General features: G+C 40.8%; 2 protein-coding genes across 2 annotated transcripts; one reads left to right on the top strand and one right to left on the bottom strand.

Annotated features, from left to right (window-relative positions):
* The first annotated feature begins 210 nt into the window (after positions 1-210).
* On the top strand, positions 211-3,213 carry mrto4 (MRT4 homolog, ribosome maturation factor). Its single transcript, XM_035388862.1, has 8 exons — positions 211-346; positions 712-770; positions 881-984; positions 1,139-1,220; positions 1,359-1,426; positions 1,590-1,741; positions 1,939-2,015; positions 2,226-3,213. The coding sequence occupies exons 1-8, from the start codon at positions 319-321 to the stop codon at positions 2,376-2,378; spliced, it is 723 nt and encodes a 240-aa protein (XP_035244753.1). The 5' UTR covers positions 211-318; the 3' UTR covers positions 2,379-3,213.
* A 1,834-nt stretch (positions 3,214-5,047) lies between these two features.
* akr7a3 (aldo-keto reductase family 7, member A3 (aflatoxin aldehyde reductase)) lies at positions 5,048-9,749 on the bottom strand. The gene is made up of 7 exons (XM_035388860.1): positions 9,383-9,749; positions 8,758-8,945; positions 8,468-8,572; positions 7,645-7,741; positions 7,283-7,379; positions 6,511-6,640; positions 5,048-5,973 (listed from the first exon to the last, which is right to left on the bottom strand). The coding sequence occupies exons 1-7, from the start codon at positions 9,675-9,677 to the stop codon at positions 5,812-5,814; spliced, it is 1,074 nt and encodes a 357-aa protein (XP_035244751.1). The 5' UTR covers positions 9,678-9,749; the 3' UTR covers positions 5,048-5,811.
* Between the last annotated feature and the right edge of the window lie 5,352 nt (positions 9,750-15,101).

The raw sequence follows: 15,101 nt of genomic DNA, 5'->3' as shown, positions 1-15,101 counted from the left end.
AAAATGGGACCTTTCTGTTATCACTAAATCAACATCACTTAACCTGAATGTAGGTTATTTACAGCGGTTTCAGATGATTAAGGTTTGTAATTTTTCCAGAATTATTTAAATATTCAAAACTTATATTTAAAAAGCATTTGTCCGTTCTTTTAGGCAACACGCCTGGGAATCTACCAGGGAGGGAGACATGGTATCAGTGTAGGTTACTGATACATTTTCGCACAATTATGCTCAGGCAGTTCTAAGGTTGCCCTTTTCTGACAAGAGAAACATTACGGGGTCCTTCCTGCAGTGGTCATACAGCCCAGCGTGACAACCATGCCGAAATCAAAGAGGGACAAGAAAAGTATGTTTTAAAATATTTATTGGTGCATTTTGCTCGAATAATTTGATGATAATTTATGACTTTATCGTGGAGTTTTACTGTATGTTGGCATTCAGTTAGTTTGTGTTGTTACTGTTAACGTTACTATAGCGAGCGATTAGGCTACCCGCACGTGTTACTGAAATATCCATTTTTCGATAGCAAACTTGTTGTGAGATTTATTTCGCTATTGACACTTATAGCCCGAACATTTTACAGCTGTTTCCGAAATGGCTGCATATTATTTTATGCCAGTACATGTACGGAGTATATGGCTATTACAAGCTAAACCGTTAGCCTAGTATTGCTATAGCTGGCCTGATTACTAAAAACCTATTTGTTTTCAGTTTCCTTAACAAAAACGACTAAAAAGGGATTGGAAGCGAAACAGAACTTAATGGAGGAGGTATGCCATAACTTAATTTAATTCTATTCATTTTTATATTTCGTTTTTCATTTGGCTAACTAGGTACCCAGTACCTTTTTGGATAAACGGTTTTGTCTCTGATCCTGTAGTTGCGGAAATGTGTGGACACGTACAGATACGTCTTCGTTTTCTCCGTTGCCAACATGAGGAACAACAAACTGAAAGACATACGGACGGCATGGAAACACAGTAGGTGAGTAACGTTTACTTAAAGTGGTTTAAAACACAGATTCACTGATGCGCATTGGTAAGGATTACAACCTGCTGGCATAATCTCTAGAACGCTGCTCCATTTTTCTAGCGAGCTGTGTACAGATTCCATCACTCAGCCTCGTTGTTGTTTTCAGATTCTTTTTTGGTAAAAACAAAGTCATGATGATCGCTCTGGGGAAAGGACCAACGGACGAGTACAAGGACAATTTGCACAAGGTGTGTATGTGATATCTAAGGATTTGCTTTCAAGCGTTTGTCCCGAGTTCCCGAAACAAATACTTTTGTACTCCGTAGCCAGTGCTAAACTCCGGCAGGTTCGAATGTCCAGTGTGTCTGAGTATGTGTATCTTGTAGATCAGCAAGTACCTGAAAGGCGAAGTGGGGGTCCTGTTCACTAATAAAACCAAGGATGAGGTGCAAGAGTGAGTAGTGAATTGTCGTTAATGGCTGGTATATTACTGTGGTCTGATACTTTTGGATGTACATTTCTTTGCTTCTTTAAGGTTAAATAAGAGCTTGTTTAACTGTGGCGTCAGCAATGTGATGTTTTTTTACTTTGTTTTACCCACTGTGCATATTTCTCAGGTATTTCAGTAACTTCAAGGAGAAGGATTTTGCTCGGGCAGGAAACAAAGCACACATGGCCATCACTCTGGATGAAGGACCCCTCACTCAGTTCCCCCACTCTATGGAGCCTCAATTGAGGCAGTTGGGACTACCCACAGCCCTCAAGAAAGGTGAAGTCTGGCCATCGGTCTTCACTTTGGGTGCATTATTTGATTAAAAACGTATCTTAAACCAGTTAAACAGGCCATAACATTATGCAATAACATTATACAAACACTGAAGTTTCTAAGAACAGCACATGTGGTCATGGCAACACCTCTTTCTGACTTCTCCAGAAAGAGTCCTTATTGCGCTGTTCATTCCTTAGGTGTGGTGACACTGCTGAAGGATCATGGGGTGTGTAAAGATGGGGATACACTGACACCAGAGCAGGCGCGAATCTTGGTGAGTGGAACGCCATCTGTTGCTACTACACTTCCCGAGGGTTCACCACACCTTCACTTGAGTAACCTGTTACTTGCCGGATTGCCAGTTAAGAATATATGCCGAGATCTCGCATAGACTTAATACATGGCAGACTAGTAAAACTCATAACTGTGTGCACTGAACAGTATCACTCAGTCTTGTATGACCAATACAACGTCCTCTTTACAGAAACTCTTCAATATTGAGATGGTGGAATTCAAAGTGACAATAAAGTGCATGTGGAACTCTGAGACTGGAGACTTTGAGAAACTGCAGGAGGAGGAAGAGGATGAAGAGGCCATGCAGGGTGATGAAGTTGAAGAGGAAGAGGAGGATGAGTGAGATTAGACTAAATTGTCAGAGCTTTGTTTTTACAACAGGCCAGTGTGTTGGACCAGCGGTCTAAAACCCAAATGGCAAGGGTTTTTTTTTTTTTATTAAAATTTTTTTACACAAGAATGCTGTAACAGGTGGATGTGCATCCAGATGAATATCTTCAATTGGAGGATATGGTGTTCCATCATGGAATTGCCTGTTAAACGTGAATTTCACCAAATACTTGTGACTTTTCAGCATATTCCAGGGACGGTTCAAAATGTTGTAATTTCCCCCCAAATGCTTAATTCTGCTGACTTTGGAAAGATGAATACAGAAAGCTGTTGAGTGGTTCAACTCAAGGGATTTTCCCAGTTTGCTGTATTTACTGTAAATGGTTTGTAACCAGTAGTGCAGACATTAGAGCATAATCTCTGATAAATGAATATTAAATTGGGTAACTCGTGGGGGATGAGGGAGGCCATACTGAGAGCGATATGAAGGGATGGCGTTAGTATTCATGTGTACATTTATGGTGTGTACCGGTCGTTGGTAACTATTCAGTGAATTCTGCAACAGGGAGGCATTTCTGCCAACAACGATGATGTGACTTAAAGCGCACATTGTTAAAGCATAGCGATGCAATTGAATTCCCTTAAGTCAGAGATGGACAGAATAGAGCAACACCGCCTGTAACTGCCCTATTCCTCACTTTTACATCGCCAGCAATGGAATCGTGGTAGAACTGTACTCTAGAAGCCTTTGTGAATGTTCTGTTTTGCAGTCTACCATAGTGCGGTGAATTTCGCTGTGGTGATGTGCATAATCAGGGCCATTGTAATAAACTGTGTCCTTTTCAACCTCTGGTTGGTGTTCATTTGCGTTTGATGGTAGTTTTACACAAAATTTCCAATTTTTCCAAGTAATTAACTGAATTAAGTATTATGTATATTAGCAGTCTACTCATAATAAAAGGAGATTATGCTTTGGTTTGCTGTAAAATGACTAATCTGGAATTTGTTGAACAAATTACTTAATTGTATTGGTTAATTCTGATGTATGAACATCAAAAATTAATTTCCGAAAGTTAAACAGGATGACACTGGCTAGCTGGCATCACAGCTGTGAACAGTGGCAATGTGACCGGCAGAAACGGCAGTTTATGCTAGGTAATGAGATGAAAACCTGCGTAATTATGACTAAAAATAAAATGTAGGGTTTGGAACCTTAAATTTTCCATTCAAGGAATGAGCCAAGGCCCTCGTCGCCTATGATGCTCTTAAAGGAATGCACTCCCTGCTCTCTCCACTTACAATAGGCTGTTAAATTGGTTACCAAGCTGATAAGCAAAAAATTCCATAATCAGACCAATATGATAGAGATTACAGCATAAAGGACCAATACTACAGAAAGTTAAGGGCAATTTAGCCCCACGGCTATTCTCCACAAAGTGAATAATTTGATACGGAGGAGTTTTTTCTGCCAGATAAACCTTGAGATAAAGCTATAAAACTTCTTCCAAAATCCAGGAAGGGGTGGCTCTAAGGGAAGCATGGAGCCCACAAAATTAAGGCAGGGAAGCGCTGGTAGGAGATACCGGTAACATAATCCTAATCCCCAGATCAGATTCAATCCTTTCTAGTGCCCAGTTTTTAAAGAGTTTTGGCTACTAATTCATAAAATATCAATTCCCCAAATATTTGGTAGGCAAAGACCTGGGAGTATCCTTAATGACATGATTGAACAATCTGCATTAGGGTCCGTCTGTTTAGATCGGCCAAATAAGACCAGCAGAGATGGCAGATCGGCGATTCTGCACATACAGGGATCCACTGCTGTAAGTTACCTACTTACTGGAGAATGTTCGGCTTGGTGTCTGAAAGTCTGAGCCATGGGTTCCACAAAAATTGCAAAAAGAAATGGACTTAAGAGACAACCTGGCCTGGTTCCTCCAGGAAGAGGGAAGCAAGCAGAGGGCGCACACCACCTGTAAGGACAGGAGCGCTGGGAAGAGAACACAGTACAGTGATGCACTGCTGGAGATGGCCCTTGCATCACGTGACAAACAGACACAGAAAGACAACGTACATTTAGCCTGTTGCCTTTTAATTAGGCTATAAACTAAAAATGACAAAAAATATTTTCAAAACAAGGAAAATGACTATCTGGGAACCAAAACACCATGAAACTGGACAGGTAGAAAGTCACAAAAGGAAAGAGACACCGACATTCAGCAAAGTCCACTAGAAACCAGCCCTCAAACTGGCCTTTAGGCCTGGGAGCCAGTCCTGTTATTAGGCCTAATGATTAGGCAATAGGCAGCAGCTGCACTGATAGCAACCAGCCACAGCCACAGCCACAACCTCTGCCATACCCGTGCATAGGGTCTGCACTGCCCCCTGGTGGACAGTGCCTGAACTCCCTTCCTGGCATCACACTATTTTAATCATATCTGTTGAGGTCTGACAACAGCCCATGTTATCCAGAACTGGCCATAGGTAGTGCCACTCTACACAGTCAAAAGTTTTTTTAATATCAAGTGAAGGAATAGTATTGAGGTAGTGAGGAGTATGCATCTGTTGTAGAATCAATACTATGCAGCAAGTGATGGACATTATCAGTTGCTAATAGGGATTTCATAAACCCAGTTTGATCAGGGTGGATGAGAGCCCATATAAGTTTCTAAACGTGCAAGGTCCTTAGCATATAGTTTTATTCTGGTATTAATAAGCATGATATGGTGATAGCAATGAGTTTTAGCAATGATATAGAGAGATGATAGCAATATTCTAATTACTTGAAAATGAACCAATTTTAATAGAAGCATTAAATGTTTGCATGGACTTTCTATTTTACCATCTAGTTTAACACATTGGGCTATAACCTGCCCAATCACTTTGTCCATTTGCTAACAATTGTATCAATATAAAAAACAAAGAAAATGAACTAAACATGTTCATATGGTCTAAGAATATGTAGCAAGCCAGCCATCCAGCTAGCTAATAAATGCAAGAAGCAAGCTTGTTAGAGTGCTACATGAGGCTCTACATTTTATTAGGCTGTCAAAAGTAGCCTGGTTTTATTGGGCAACAAAATCTTTTGCTCTCAGCACAGGCAGTGGAGGCTGTCTCCAGTCTCTTCGCTAGTTTCAGTCTTCTCCATTCCACTCTCTCCAGTTTTTCATTTGCACGTGGACCAATCTGCCACACTTGCACATTGTTGTTGCAGAATTGCAATGTAGTTATCTCCCAGTCACACCAAATATATCAAATGTAATATACATTTACTTTATGAGGCCTTAAGTTTAGAAAATTCTATTTAAGTCAATCAAAGACTTAAAGATCAATGGAATAGTGAATAGCCTATCTGGTGGATTATGAAACTTTTTAGTTTTATCCACTGTTGTCCCTCGCCGACTGTGAAGAGGGTAGAGGGGGTGTCTTCCGAGCAGAGAATTCTTTTAGCGGAAGTAGTTGGGGCATTCATGGGCTACCAGGTCCCAAGCCTGTTTGAAGGCCTGTACCACCACTGGGTCTAAGGGACCCTCCTGGGTGGCAGACAGGTTCTGCTCCAGCTGCTCCATGGAGGACATGCCAATGATGACGCCATCGCCAAGATCCCCCTGCAAGGAAACGGTTGCTAAACCAATCTCTGGCACAGAAGAAACACGCACAGAAACAATAGTAACCTCATACAGGTGTGCTCATCCTGTGTTTTGCTAATGATGAAAATTATGTACCCAGTCTTAGAGGTGATTCCACAACGTCATAAGACTTCAAACTGCGAGGCAATTCATGGCAACTGATTACAGTGCAAATGGGTCACACTTGGCTATTTTTACGGGCAACTGTCACGGAATTTGAAAAACTGCATCTTGGTTACACACCATTTTACACATTAAAATGAGCATTTCAGCACTAACCCAGTGAAAAGGAAAACCAAAACGTCTGCAATTATGTGCCAGCAATTGTGGGCACTTGTAGGGCACAATACACTATGTGTGTAAAGGTTTTAAGCTGTGGTACGATTTCAGCATCCACACCAAGCTTTCTCATGTCAAACCCTGGAGGGAAATTAGAACCTTTAAATGAGAGAGGGGTGGCTGTAGTAGGCCACATTCGGCCCCTGGGCTTCAGTGATGCTCCCATTTGTGACGTACCTGTAGCTTGGAGTGGTGGTACAGCCAGCGCAGGGCGGCAGAGGTCATAGTGGGCTTCTGTGCACCGTACGCTGCCTCCAGAGCCTCGTTTACCAGATCTATGCCCTGGAAGTGACTCTTCTTCCAGTACCTGGCTCACCACACCAACAAGAATGAACCATCAATGTCCATTAATGCCAACCTCCCCATCCAACAACACCCACTAATATCACCATCCGCAAGGCCTTCAATACCGATTGACAGCCTCAATAAAATGTAACAGAAATATGCTTTAACAGAATGACAATTGCTATTTTTACAGTAGCACAACACAACATGCTGTAATTATGGTTGGGCCAACATCCAGCAATGCCATATATCAGGTAATATAAAAGCAGTTATAGTATTTTTCAGTACTGTCCAAACAATTAATGTACTATTATGTGTGTATTCTCATATGTATTTTTTAAATGGTATGTTGTATAAAATCAGTGTTTTTCAAGGATGATATTAGTTTGAAAATCAGGATTGCACCCAATCCTGGAAGAAAATGATTTGAAGAGCAAATTACAGATCTTCAAGTCAATCTGGCACACTAAGGATAACAACACATCTTAAAAGCTGTCGTTCCACATCAAATCAATCACAACTGTTTCTCTTGACTCGTGTTTTGTGATCTGTGAAACTGACGCATCCCACCGCGCCCGTCTTTCTAAACGGATGTCTCCCCCAGCTGCCCATCGTTCACAGCCGTTATGTGAATCCAGCGGTCTGACAGGTGCAGGTCACTTACCTGTCCCGGTAGGCACCGGCCCAACTGTTCCCAAAGAAGCGCCCCTCGGGCTGGACGTTCTGGTCCTGGTATTGGTACTTCCCTGTGAGGAGACCCCCTGTGTGGGAGGAACAGCGAAGGAGACTTACACCTTGCATCTGACATCCCCAAATACCTCCAACATTTTTGCACAAGACCCTGAACATGCTGGGATATCTACTGCTTAACTGAGGAATCACACCCGTTTCCACCATGTCAGCCACTACCTTGAGTTAGTTTTACTACGGTTTTAATTCTCTACCTGCCAGGCTCTGTCAATCAGGCCCAAATTATATCCACAGCCATTTTTGCAAAAAAAAAGAAAACCATAGAGCACACCCTACCTGCCAGGGGGTTGTAGGCATAGAAGCGAATGCCATAGTTTTTCAGGCAGGGCAGCAGTTCTGTCTCCACTTGCCGTGTAGTGGCATTGTACATGCCCTGTATCAAGGGGGCAATGGGGAGGAAGAGGTACTGTCAAAGGCTCAAATGTAAAAAGAGATTAATGAATCACATTTGAGATGGTAGTCCTAAATGTATATGATGATGCTATATTATGCGATAATCAAATACAAAATGAATTGCTCGTGCCATCTCACTGGGGGCTGGATTTGAAACACACAAAATACACACTGAATAGCCAGACACAAATGCCACAGCAGTACTTTTCGGCAAGACTGTGTACAGTAATGCGCACATTAATGTACACACATGCAACTAAAGCTGCATAAGCCATCTAAGGATATCCCAATCATGAATAAAATGACTTTTTTCCAATTACATTTAGTATAAATGGTAAATTCAGAAATCACAAATTAGGCAGCAGTAGGAAAAACATTCCCAGTTATTTTATAAACAAGTGTTGAATCCTCAGGACTCATCGTTGCATGGTGACTGAATATTTGTTGCCTGGCCCAAAATGTATGGTCACATCCTGCTAGACAGGATACGGGGTTAGCATCTGGTCAGATTCAATGATCTTGAAAGCAGGCGAATAGCAAATTCCATTCACCAAGGCAATCCGTAACAGGTGAAGACCAGCGGATCTGCACAAACTCTATGTAAATGTGACTGAGTCCAGCATAACCCATATTTTGTGTGTTGTGGACAGCTTGCAATGAGGCGCTGAGGACGCCCAAAAAGAACACTGAGGATCGCCCATTTCACCTGGTAAACCGTCGGAAGCACCCATCCGTTGTGCTTACAGATGCAGTAGATCTCTGCCACTTCCCATGAGGCGTAGTTAGACAAGCCCAGCTCCTTGTATTTGCCCTGAGAACAAAGAAGAACTGAACACTCAGGCATTTTAGGCTTCATTTAAAAAATAGTAAGAGACAGCAGACTGTAGCAGTGCACACTTTTTTTTTTTTTTTTTTAAATAAAATCATGTAATGGGGGACGGGGAGGGGTTGGCACTGATCATGAGTGAACAGATGTGTTCTCAAGCATTGTGGAACCTCCTTGTGCAGCTCATTGCAGGCCTGCAGGGTTTCCTGAACAGGGTTGTTATGGTCGGGCGCGTGCAGATAGAAGATGTCCACACTCTGGGTCTGGAGCCTGTGCAGAGAGGTGTCCAGCTGGGAACGCACACTCTCAGGCTTCAGGGTTTTCCCATCCCAGGGGTTTGCCTTTGTGGCGATCTTCACTGATGAGACAGGACACTTTATGAGTGTTAAGTGTTGTTAACCTGGAGTTTTTCACACATCATATCCTGTTAATGTATTATTTGCCTTTGTTCCCCTGCAACTTTTATGACTCGTCTCTGTTTAATGGATAAAATTTATAAGTGTTGTTTTCTGGTTAAAAACGTGTAGCCAGCCAATTTGACACAATCAGTAACCAAGCTGTCTTTATTCAAGGTTAAACAAATGACAATAACGTTAATTTGAAATGGCGCTGGCTTTAGTGTAAGACCTACATTTGGTGTAGTCAGCTGAATGGTTGCCTGATTTTGGCTGGAGGAAAAAGTTTGGTAGCTAACAAAAGCTGAATTAGACTATTGTATATGCATGTCGTTTTGACATGCATTTAAAGCGATACATTTTGTTTGCTTAACAGCACCCAATGTTAACACTTATTTACCTGTCTTGGGAAGTCCCATAGCGCCAATGATTGTCTCCGCCCGTCCTTCTGTATACATAAAGGCTGTGTCCAGTTCATTGTGGCCACGCTCCAGATAAACCCGTACCATAGCCGTGCTCTTTTCCGCGTCTGCACGCCCCCCAAACGCCATCGTCCCAAGTAGGGTGGCGGGGATTTTAGAGGGAGTTCCATCTAACGAAGACATGTTTCGATGTGAGACTAAAGACAAATGCTTGATTCTGGTCGTGAATGTTCGTTGGATTACGCATAGGCCTGCTCTCGCACCCCACAGCATAATAGAAACCACGAGTCAGCAGAATAACCGAGTGCAAAGGACACGCACGCTGAGCGCAGAAAGGGAGTGTGTCAAAATTTCTTGCCTACACTAGGACGGAAAGGGGTGGCTTCGCTCTACGAAAATACTGTACCATTGGTCTGAATTTGGGGGTGGACGCTGACTGAGTACTGAGCAGTACAAAGTTCAGTGCTGGGTCTCTGTTTTGTAATTTAGATCATACTGTTTTTGCTATCTATCTATCTATCTTAGGATCTTCTATTCATAGAGTGAAATGTGTGTATTTTTGTAGATGTATTTTTTTAAATAAATAAAAAACGATTAATTAGCTATAATGGACATTAACAACTTTTTGTATTTATAATTTGTGTATCTTCTTAAATAAATATGAATGCTAGAGAAAAAACTTTCAATTATATGCTTCACTTCAATAAAAAATACATATAAAGCCCAAAGAACTGATGTATGTGTGAAATTCAAGTTTAATGGAAAATGTGTTTATGTCAGTGTTCAATTAATAGCTCACATATACCTAATATATTAAATACCCAGGAAAGAGGTGTGTTAACACAACTAAATTAATCACCTTTCTTCTCCTTTCAAAAAAAAATGAAATTAACTAACCTCGTTAAATCATATACATTAATGGGGGTGGTTTACAACTCTGAAGACCATAACAGGCAGGTTTACGTGGTTTGTTGGACGTATAGTGAAATGATAAACAAATTGTTTTCAAGAAAGCATCTACACCAGTTTCAGAACAATGGTCTATGGTGTAGTCATCCAGTGGTGATGCAATCATCACATTTATATGTTGCTTCGCCTTTGCTGCATCAAATGCATTGGAAAAACTCCCCGACCATACTAACGGCAAGTTTTTAAATAAAAGTTTTGTTCGTTCGCTTCTGTTTGCGTTTGTATCCGTCGCAGTTATGAACGTTCCCTCGAAAGAATACTGCAATTCTCAATAAAACCACAAGATGTCAGTAAAACACATGTAAACGCGCGAAACACTGACCTATGTGCATTTGTTCAACTTACTTGCTTAAGTCAAGTCACCATTTTGAATGCACTACTCTAGACTGCTCTAGACCAGATGTTCCAAAAACTTTCTGAGCTCAGAAACCAATTAAGAAGAAAAGGTTCTGTGTTCCAGGCCTTACTACAGTGTGTCTAATATATGCTCAAATATGAAATTAATTTCAAAACAACTGCATGCACTGGGCAGTGCTTAATTTGGATTGACTGTCAGTTCAGTGACGTTTTGAGATAACACATTAAACACAAAACAAAAATCAAGAAAGAACTATGATACTTTGTTTTTTAAACATGTATGAAGGACAAATCAAACGCAGCAGTAAAGTTATTTGGTTTGTAGAAAAGGTTTGATTTTTCTTCTACAATTAATGGGAGAGTAGTTGCAGTGCGTTAGCTGTCACATTGACTTCCATGACAGATGTTTCCGCCCACCCTTTCAGCTGCTGTGAGATCAGTGGGGGTGAGAAAGGCAGGGGTTTGTGACCTTTAACCCTGCATGGTAACACAGCAGGGTCCTCGTGGTGGGAGAAATATTTTGTGTTCATTTTTTAGAAAGAGATCATTGAAACTGGGCCTGTCCTAAAATGTGGTTATCACAGATGTGTAAGTACCCCCAAAAAATGCTGTTAAATTTATATGCATGAACAGAGCAAAATTGCCTACTGTTTGGTCAGCTCATGCTTGTAAATATCAAATTTAGTTAACCCATAACATACGATATGTATGATGTCTTGAAGTACTATAACAATATGGTGCATCAGTGTCTCTAGAGACTGTATTGTTCTGCTTAACTTTGTCAACATTATTTTCATGTTTACATTGTTGTGCAAGAACCTGTACCAAGCAAGAGACCTTGTTAAACTCCTTGCCATGGTACATAATTATGTGGTACAGGGAGTGATTTCTCTGACCAAATCCAACCGAGTACCTTAATTTTGATCGTTATCACCAAATTGGTGAATATTTCAATCATTATCTCATGGGTTTTGCCGAAGTCGCAGATTTCTCTTCTCAGATTTCTGCATACAGGCCTGTCTGAATCCAAACTATTTCTCAGGCGTTTATCTCCCTTTCATCTTAAGGTAATACATCACAGATTCCCACAGTTTATTTTACTATCAACATGACAATTCCAGCCTGTCTGTGGAGTGTTATGTAGTTTAGGAGTGTGCTTTTCATGACACTTTTATATATACAGAAGTCATTGTACAAATGGTACTGGTAAAATTGAGCTTGCATTTCGCACAATTTATGATTTCTTCAAGTGAATAGTACAATGCCAATGGTGTATGTGTATTTGCAGTGTGGCAACAGGATGTCCACAACAGTTTTAATTGAAGTCAGATGCATGGCTATTGTGTATGTTGGTTTCCACTGGGAAGTGCAACAAATGTGCAATAAATCTGTGGTTCTCCAATTGGCAATGACATCCTAATTGCCATTGCAATCTCTCACTGATAAGATATATGGCTTTATTAGAATAAAAAGAATTATCTCAGAATAATGGAACAAATGTAAAAGAGTAAAATCAATCTGGTTTATTTTGTGTAAGTGGTTGTTGGAGTTAAGGTCAAAACAAAAACCTGCAGATCCTGCGGCTCCCCAGGACCAGAGTTGGCCACCCCTGCCCTAATTTAAGAACCATTTAAAGCATCGTGGCATCAATTGCTGCCAGCAATTATACTAGAGACTTTCACTCAGCTTGGAGTGAAAAATCACTCAAAACTCAGCCATCCCCACTTTACTTCTCATTTTTCTGACAATGCTTGTGGGTTAAATGGACAGTGATTACAGCAGCACTATTTACTGAATAGCATTTACTTTAGCAGAACCAAATCTTGCATGAAGATCCATTTATCAATGGATATGCCTTAGTTTTGTGTATGCTTCTGCCCTCTAGTGGTAAACAAATAGCAATTTCTGCATTAACCTGGGATGTAATGAGATAAGAGAATCAGCTGTCAAGACAAAATTAAACCATTTAAATTGACAGGTGGGCACAATCCAACAGATTATCATAAATCAAAATAGCCCATGCACCCCTATGCACAAATAATAAATAAAAAAGGACCACAATGGAAATAAGCCTTTGGGCTTTATTGTAATTTATCCTTTTGATGATTTCTGTATCTGGGGCATCTCTGGCTAGACTTGTATTTTAATGATCAATAAAGAATTTCAATCAATCAATCAACAGGTATCTACCCACTGACTGCCACTCGCGCTTCTTAATTGGCTGAATCAAATTCAAATTCCTACAGCCAATTACAGCCCAGCAGCCTGTGTAAAACCCACCTGGATGCATCAATCAATCGACACCAAGTAAGACCATGGTTATGTATTTTTAACTGGTTGGATGCTGCTGTGCTCAAGACTTCTGCTTTTTTTTTTTTTTTGGCTGTGTGGAGATTGTTGCTTATGATTGGTGAGAGTTGTTGACAAGAAGTGAAGATTATATATTTTTTAGTTTGGATCTCCAGTTCTTGATTCCTGTGAGGAATTTGTAGTGATTTTGATATCATTTTCTTCTGGATCATGGCTGCGTTGCTGTTGTGCTGTTCAGAAGCGATTGCTGCTGACTGGAAATTGCTGCTGTCTTATTTTCTGGACTGATAATGTAGTGATCTGGTGATATTGTGATGTTGTGAATTAATTGTAGGTGTATAGATTTTAGCGGTGTTGTTGCCAAAGCCCTGGTACTGACTTGAGTTGGTAGTATTTGAGAGAGAAGTTGGGTGAGAAGCTAGAAGCAGTGCTGCTGCTGCACGGTTGGTGTTGGTGGTGGGTTGTAGGTGCGTCTGCCAGAAGACATCAAAGGTAAGGAACTGGTTCTGTACTTTCACTGGTGGAATGCCGCTGTGTTTTCTTTTGGCTTTTTGGAGATTGTTGCTTATGCTACACTAGGTGAGAATTGTTGTTGAGGAGGGAAGATTGTATTTTTAATTGGGTCAAAATGTGTAGGGTCAAAATGTGTAGGTTATTTTGATTTCCATTTTGGTGCGGTCATTGTTTTTCTGGACTGATTATGCTGTGAATAATATTATGATGGTGTTGTGTATTAATTATAGGTGTAGAGATCTCAGCTGTTTGTTGCTGGTTTGAGAGTTCGTGGCATTGGAGAGAGTAGTTCAGATGAGAAGCTAGAAGCAATGCTGCTGCACGGTTGGTGTTGGTGGTGGGTTGTAGATGCGTCTGCCAGAAGACTTCAAAGGTTAGAAGCCGGTTATGTACTTTCACTGGTGGAATGCCGCTGTGCTGAAGTGCTGTGTTTCTTTTGGCTTTTTGGAGGAGTGAAGATTATATTTTTAATTAGGGAAAATGTGTAGATTATTTTGATTTCCATTTTGGTTCTGTCATTGTTTTTCTGGACTGATTATTCTGTAATTAAATTTTATGATGTTGAATTATAGGTGTAGAGATCTTAGCTGTGTGCTGCTGATTTGAGTTGGTGGCATTTGAGAGTAGTTTAGGTGAGAAGCTAGAAGCAGTGCTGCTGCTGCACGGTTGGTGTTGGTGGTGGGTTGTAGGTGCGTCTGCCAGAAGACATCAAAGGTAAGGAGCTGGTTACGTACTTTCACTGGTGGAATGCCACTGTGCTGAAGTGCTGTTTTTTTTATTTTGGCTTTTTGGAGATTGTTGCTTATGCTACACTAGGTGAGAATTGTTGTTGAGGAGGGAAGATTGTATTTTTAATTGGGTCAAAATGTGTAGGTTATTTTGATTTCCATTTTGGTGCGGTCATTGTTTTTCTGGACTGATTATGCTGTGAATAATATTATGATGTTGTAAATTAATTATAGGTATCGAGATCTTAGCTGTGTGTTGCTGATTTGAGTGGCATTTGAGAGAGTAGTTTACATGAGAAGTTAGAAGCAGTGCTGCTGCTGCACAGTTGGTGTTGGTGGTGGGTTGTAGGTGCGTCTGCCAGAAGACATCAAAGGTAAGGAGCTGGTTATGTACTTTCACTGATGGAATGCCACTGTGCTGAAGTGCTTTTTTTTTTGGCTTTTTGGAGGAGTGAAGGTTATATTTAATTAGGGCAAAATGTGTAGATTATTTTGATTTCCATTTTGGTGCTGTCATTGTTTTTTCTGGACTGATTATGCTGTGTGATAATATGATGATGTGAATTAATTATAGGTGTAGAGATCTTAGCTGTGTGTTGCTGATTTGAGAGTGGCATTTGAGAGAGTAGTTTACATGAGAAGTTAGAAGCAGGGCTGCTGCTGCACAGTTGGTGTTGGTGGTGGGTCGTAGGTTCGTCTGCCAGAAGACATCAAAGGTAAGGGGCTGGTTATGTACTTTCACTGGTGGAATGCTGCTGTGTTTTTTTTTGGCTTTTTGGAGATTGTTGCTTATGCTACACTAGGTGAGAATTGTTGTTGA

This window comes from Anguilla anguilla, chromosome 13 (genome assembly GCF_013347855.1).
Source record: "Anguilla anguilla isolate fAngAng1 chromosome 13, fAngAng1.pri, whole genome shotgun sequence".
Lineage (NCBI taxonomy): Eukaryota > Metazoa > Chordata > Actinopteri > Anguilliformes > Anguillidae > Anguilla > Anguilla anguilla.
The sequence above is the reverse complement of the archived record's forward strand: the minus strand, read 5'-3'. Positions and strand labels throughout refer to the sequence as shown.

Bases quoted from the DNA above. Each gene is read 5' to 3' on its own strand.
- akr7a3 (XM_035388860.1), bottom strand. From the start codon at position 9,677: ATGCTGTGGGGTGCGAGAGCAGGCCTATGCGTAATCCAACGAACATTC. The intron at 8,573-8,757 runs GTTCCACAATGC...CTTTGTTCTCAG, and splicing joins GCAATGAGCTGCACAAGGAG to GGCAAATACAAGGAGCTGGG. The intron at 6,641-7,282 runs GTAAGTGACCTG...GTGGTGAGCCAG, and splicing joins GCCGGTGCCTACCGGGACAG to GTACTGGAAGAAGAGTCACT.
- mrto4 (XM_035388862.1), top strand. From the start codon at position 319: ATGCCGAAATCAAAGAGGGACAAGAAAA. The intron at 771-880 runs GTATGCCATAAC...CTGATCCTGTAG, and splicing joins AACAGAACTTAATGGAGGAG to TTGCGGAAATGTGTGGACAC. The intron at 1,221-1,358 runs GTGTGTATGTGA...TGTATCTTGTAG, and splicing joins ACAAGGACAATTTGCACAAG to ATCAGCAAGTACCTGAAAGG.